Source organism: Vicia villosa, unplaced genomic scaffold (assembly GCF_029867415.1).
Source record: "Vicia villosa cultivar HV-30 ecotype Madison, WI unplaced genomic scaffold, Vvil1.0 ctg.002029F_1_1, whole genome shotgun sequence".
Lineage (NCBI taxonomy): Eukaryota > Viridiplantae > Streptophyta > Magnoliopsida > Fabales > Fabaceae > Vicia > Vicia villosa.
The window spans coordinates 333,696-339,099 of NW_026705818.1; the positions used below are offsets into that span (position 1 = coordinate 333,696).

The window sequence follows — 5,404 nt, forward strand, 5'->3', positions numbered from 1 at the left end:
TACTTTCACACCCCCCTATTGACATTAGTTCTTTTATATTCTTTTGCTCATTAATTGTTTTTTGCTTAAACAAAAATGACAAATATATTTTTCACTCAATTAGAATTTTTTAGAAATAATTGTTTTAATTAGATTTTAAATTGTTGATTTTCTCTTAATTTTGATTGGTCCTCACAAAAAATAATAAATAGCTTTTAGTTTTAATCCAAAAATAGTCTTAAAAACATGAATAAAAATAGTTTTGTTTGTGAATATTTTCTTTAAGAGTTTAGAGTTTTATTTCTCTTATTTCGTGAATATTTTCAATATTTGTGAGATACCAAAAATGCCCTTAGTGTTAAAGTTGACTTTAGTCAACTTAAACAACTTTCTTCTTAGTTAATTCCCCTTAGATTTTAGTTTAGATCTTAAATAGGAATTAGAATAACACTAAGTTTAGAAATTAGGCTAGTCCCCCTCTTTTGCATTCTTTTTCTTTTCAACTTTAATTCACCTAACAACTACTTGACTAATTTCCCATAAAAAACACTAAGAAAACTCTCATAAAAAATGACTAATAAATACTTTGACTAATAAAAAGGGAATGGAAACTTGGACCTTCCCTGCTTTGGGGAATCGTTCGAGAGCTTGGATCTCCCTTGCTTTAGGGTCCCATTCAGGCGTAAGTTCCCGAATGTTAAAAAACACAAACCAAAGAGCAACTCGAGTTTCCCTTGCTTTAGGGATTTCCTCGAAACGCTCACACTCTCTTCTATCTCTCGCCTTCGTGGCATTCTTAAGAACATGTTGAATCCATTCCATAATTAGGCGTATAAGTCTCCAAAGGTCGAGCATCGTGGAATGCGACTTTAACCTCTGTTCAACTAAAAAACACAAAACAAACAAAACTATAGAGCCGAGCTACGGTAACTCTGATTCCTGAAAAGGATACGTAGGCAGCGGGGTAGGGCCCGTGCGAGTACAATTCTTTATTTTCCCTACATTCTGCATTCATTTCGCATTTAGACATAAACATAGTACACACCCTTTAGATAGAAACGAACATAGGTGGATACCATCGAGTACGATGGGCGTGAGGGGTGCTAGCACCTTCCCCTCGCGTAACCGACTCCCGTACCTTGATTCTCTGGTCGCAAGACCCTGTTCCTTCCTTTGCTAGGTTTTCTGATATTCCTTCCCCTTATGGGATAAATATATTGGTGGCGACTCTGTTCATTTTTCGCGAGCGTGCGACAGCTGGCGACTCTGCTGGGGATGTTGCTAGACCTGTTGCTGGTCCATCCTTAGTGAGTCGATCCTAGCCTGCGTTTGTTTGTTTATTTACTGGGTGTTTACTGGTTTTATGTCTATATCTTGTATATATGTTTGCATGTTTATTTTCTGCTTGCGTATCATGTTTATTTCTGTTTGCACATCATGCATATGGATATATTCTGTGTTCCTTGGGGTCTTCTGTTCTGTTTTGCAGGTTGGGTGGGATGTTTTGTGAGGTAAAAGGCCCACTACCCAGGCCAAGTGACACATAGGATTAGCGTGGATGCTCATGTTGACTCCCGTGGCCCTTGCTACGATCGAGTTCAGCATGGGGTACCACAACTGGGCGAGGTTCTTTCATGGAACACTGTGTCTGGCACCCTTGCTGCCACAAACACTTTGTACCCCATGGGAACTGTAGACCCTAGTGACCATTAGGGACCACCTGTCCGTGTCTAGAATTCATACCCGTGAGTTTGGGGTGGGACAGGATACTAGCCTTCATCATACCCGGATTTCCATTTTGCAATCCGAAGCCGGAATTTTGAACCTGCCACATTCAGTATTACCCAGTTATTCAGAGCTGCGAGGGACATTCAGTCTCTCACTACATCACACACATGACACATGACACATCATGCTATTGCATCCACCTCACTTCATTCGCGGAGAATCCTAAAATCTATTTCTAAAAAAAAAAAAGAAAAGAAAAAGAATATATACATACCTGTTTGCAAAAAAGAAAAGAAAAAAGAAAAAGAAAAGGAATAATGAAAAGATTTTAGGATTCTCCCAATGAAATGCATTCCACCATATCATTTAACATGCATGTTCATTTATTTTCAGGAACCTTTGGCTTTGTCTCCGACCAACACATGGCCACACCAACGAAGACTGTTAGACGCAACCCCTCTTATTCTTTCTTGAATCCGAATCTGGATTCCGTTGGGTGCTTAGCAAAGAAGATTACGCCAGATGAGACAACCAACTTCAGAAAGGAATATGGGTACATTCTGAGCCTTCTCAAGATGCCGTTCACCAAATACGAGCAAGAGGGAGTTCATACTTTGCTTCAGTTCTATAATCCTTCCCTCCGCTGCTTCACGTTCACCGATTACCTCTTGGTTCCCACACTGGAAGAGTATTCCTTGTTTCTTGGCATCCCTATAAAGAAGGAAGTACCTTACCATAGCACTATGAAGGCTCCCGATTCCATTGAAATCGCTAAGGCTCTTTATTTGAGCAAGTCGGTCGTGGAAGCAAATCTCACCAAGAAGGGAGGAGGTTTTGGTTTTTGCATGGACTTTCTGGTTAAAAGGGGTTGTGAGGCTGCTGAAGCAAAGGAATGGGACACATTTAGGGCTATCTTGGCTCTAAGTATATATGGCATCGTGATGTTCTCAGACATTCCTAATTTTGTTGACATGAATGCAATTCATATATTCATCTTGCAGAATCCGGTTCCCACACTCTTGGGGGATGTTTATCACTCCATTCATCACAAGAATGGTCAGAAGGGAGGTAAGGGAGGTCTGGTTAGATTCTGTGTTCCGTTGTTATATCGATGGTTTAGGTCACATCTGCCTGAACGTGGGGCATTCGTTGATAATAGGCACACATCTAAATGGGCTGAAAGGATTATGGGGCTGAGGGCTAAAGATATTGTCTGGTACAATAGCGCTTTGGATGACAGAGAAGTTATTATGAGTTGCGGAAAGTTCAAAAACGTACCTCTCATGGGTCTTAGGGGTGGAATCAACTATAACCCCGTCTTGGCCAGAAGAACATTCGGATATGCTTTTATTAGTCCACCTGAGCAAGCAGAGATAGCTGAGAACATTTTCTATCATGTGGCCACGAACATTGGACAAATGGCAGAAGCCGTGCAAGCCTGGAAGAGTATTTGCTGGAGAGATAAGAAACATTTTGGTCAGCGAGATTGTGCTACTTATGAGGACTATACTAAATGGGTCGAATCTGTGGTTGCTGTTCGAGGGATGCCTTTCCCTCCCAAGGATCCTTTGTACCCCCCTGCTGGTAAACAACCCGACATTGTCTCCATGCCCTGTTATAATCAAACTGTGGAAGAGAATCGAAAATTGACTGAACAAATGGAAACAATGCAAGTTAAGATGAATACTGATAGGCAAGAGAAGCTTTCTGCTCTTCATAAGTTGAAAATGAGAGAAATAGAGCTTGAAGAATTGTATGCTAGAGGAAGTACTTCTCAGAAGAGGCCAAGAATGACTGTGAATTCTAAAACTACTGAAACCCAAGAGAAGAAGATAAAGGAACATTATGAGGCTCAGTTGGCAGAATTGACTAAAAGACTTCAGATTCAGACTGAAAATGCCAATTCGGAGAAGACTCGTCGAAAGAAAGCAGACAAGCTCTTGTTGGATCGTCAGAATACCATAGAGAAGTGTTATGAAGAGATCAGAAAGCTGAAAGGCCAGATAAGAGAAAAAGACCAAGATAATGTCCAAGTTCAAGAGGAAGCTAGGTATTGGGAGGTGAAGAACCGCAACATGGAAACAATGCATTTCAGAAAAGACCTGCTGATTCAAGAGATCATCAAGAGGCCCACCCGTGCTGAGACCAAGAAGCTCTTTGAAGAAATGAAGACTTGGAGTGATAAGCACATTGGAGATAGCCCTCTTCGCCATTTGGACATGGGAGATCCTGCTTGAATGTCGATTTTGTTGTAGAATCACCACCAGATTTGTTGGATGGGATTCCTGATTTTATTTCTGTATTTGTTGGCTCATGGGAGCAGAATATTTTGTACTTCAAAAACTTGGTTATGGAATTAATCGATTATGCTTCCTTATCCTGTTTGTTTATCTTGGTTGTGCTTATCTTGGTTTTACTTCACTATCTTCTCCGTTATCTTGTGTTTTTGGTTTGAGACAAAGCTAAAAAGTCTTGAAAATAATAAAACATGCACACATGCACCCATGCACTCATAGCATACTGCATTTACAGGTTTTTATCAGATTCTAATTGGGGTCCCTTCCAACAGATTTCTTTTCCGACGACGAAGCTGACTTTCTTACATCCCTACCGCACCAGGAGTAACGAGAGAATCATGGAACAATTTGAACAGAATCAAGCTGCCCTTCGTAGGGATATGGATATTATGGGGGAAAGAATGACCCAACTTATGGAGACTCTCCATGTTGTTGTCCAAGGACAGGAAGAGCTCAGGAAGAGCGTTGCTGGGCTGATCAAAGATACTCCTACCAATTCTGCTGATGGGGGAGTGAAAACTAAGGAGATTCCTGCTGAGGGGATACCGAAGGTAGTGGATGACCACCATGAGGTCATTGACCTTGAACATGATCTTACTGCTGAGTTGACTGAGACTGCTAAGATGTACCAAGCTCTTGAAGAACGCCTCAAGGCCGTTGAGGTTGCTAAAACTTCGAGTTTCGACACTGCTGCTATGTGCTTGGTACCTGGGATTGTTATCCCCCCGAAGTTCAAAGTGCCGGATTTTGATAAGTACAAGGGAGTTACCTGCCCAGAGACTCACATTCGTTCCTACTGCCGTAAGATGGCCGCTCACGCTGGGAACGAACCTCTGCTCATGCACTTCTTCCAGGATAGTCTCACTGGAGCCCCGTTAGAGTGGTATATGAAGCTCGAGAGGTCTAATGTTAGTACTTGGGGAGAACTTGTTGATGCCTTCTTGAAACAATACCACTACAATACTGCTATGGCTCCTAGCCGTGCACAACTGCAAAATATGTCACAGAAATCTGAAGAGTCTTTCAAAGAATACGCCCAGAGGTGGCGTGAACTTGCTTCCCGTGTCCAACCTCCTCTCTTGGACCGCGAGTTGATTGATTTGTTTATGGGAACTCTGAAGGGGCCGTATCTTCAGCACATGGTTAGTAATACTTCTCCTTCCTTTTCGGATGTGGTCATCATTGGTGAGAGGGTTGAGAACTGTGTCAAAGCTGGTACCATTCAAGGTGTCACTAATCCTAGCAACTCAAGTGGTAATGGTAAGAAGCCGTATTCTGGGTTTGTGAAGAAGAAGGAAGGTGAGACTAGCACTGCCTCCGTTGACCAAAGCCGAGCTCCTGCATATTCTGCTGTTCCACCTCCTTATTATCCGATGCCTTATGCTGTTCCTAGCCCATAT

General features: G+C 41.9%; 1 protein-coding gene across 1 annotated transcript; it reads left to right on the forward strand.

The window, feature by feature from the left end:
• Positions 1 to 2,552: 2,552 nt before the first annotated feature.
• Positions 2,553 to 3,944, forward strand: LOC131637572 (uncharacterized). Its single transcript, XM_058908170.1, has 2 exons — positions 2,553 to 3,291; positions 3,532 to 3,944. Exons 1-2 carry the CDS (start codon positions 2,553 to 2,555, stop codon positions 3,942 to 3,944), a joined length of 1,152 nt encoding a protein of 383 aa, XP_058764153.1.
• Positions 3,945 to 5,404: the final 1,460 nt, after the last annotated feature.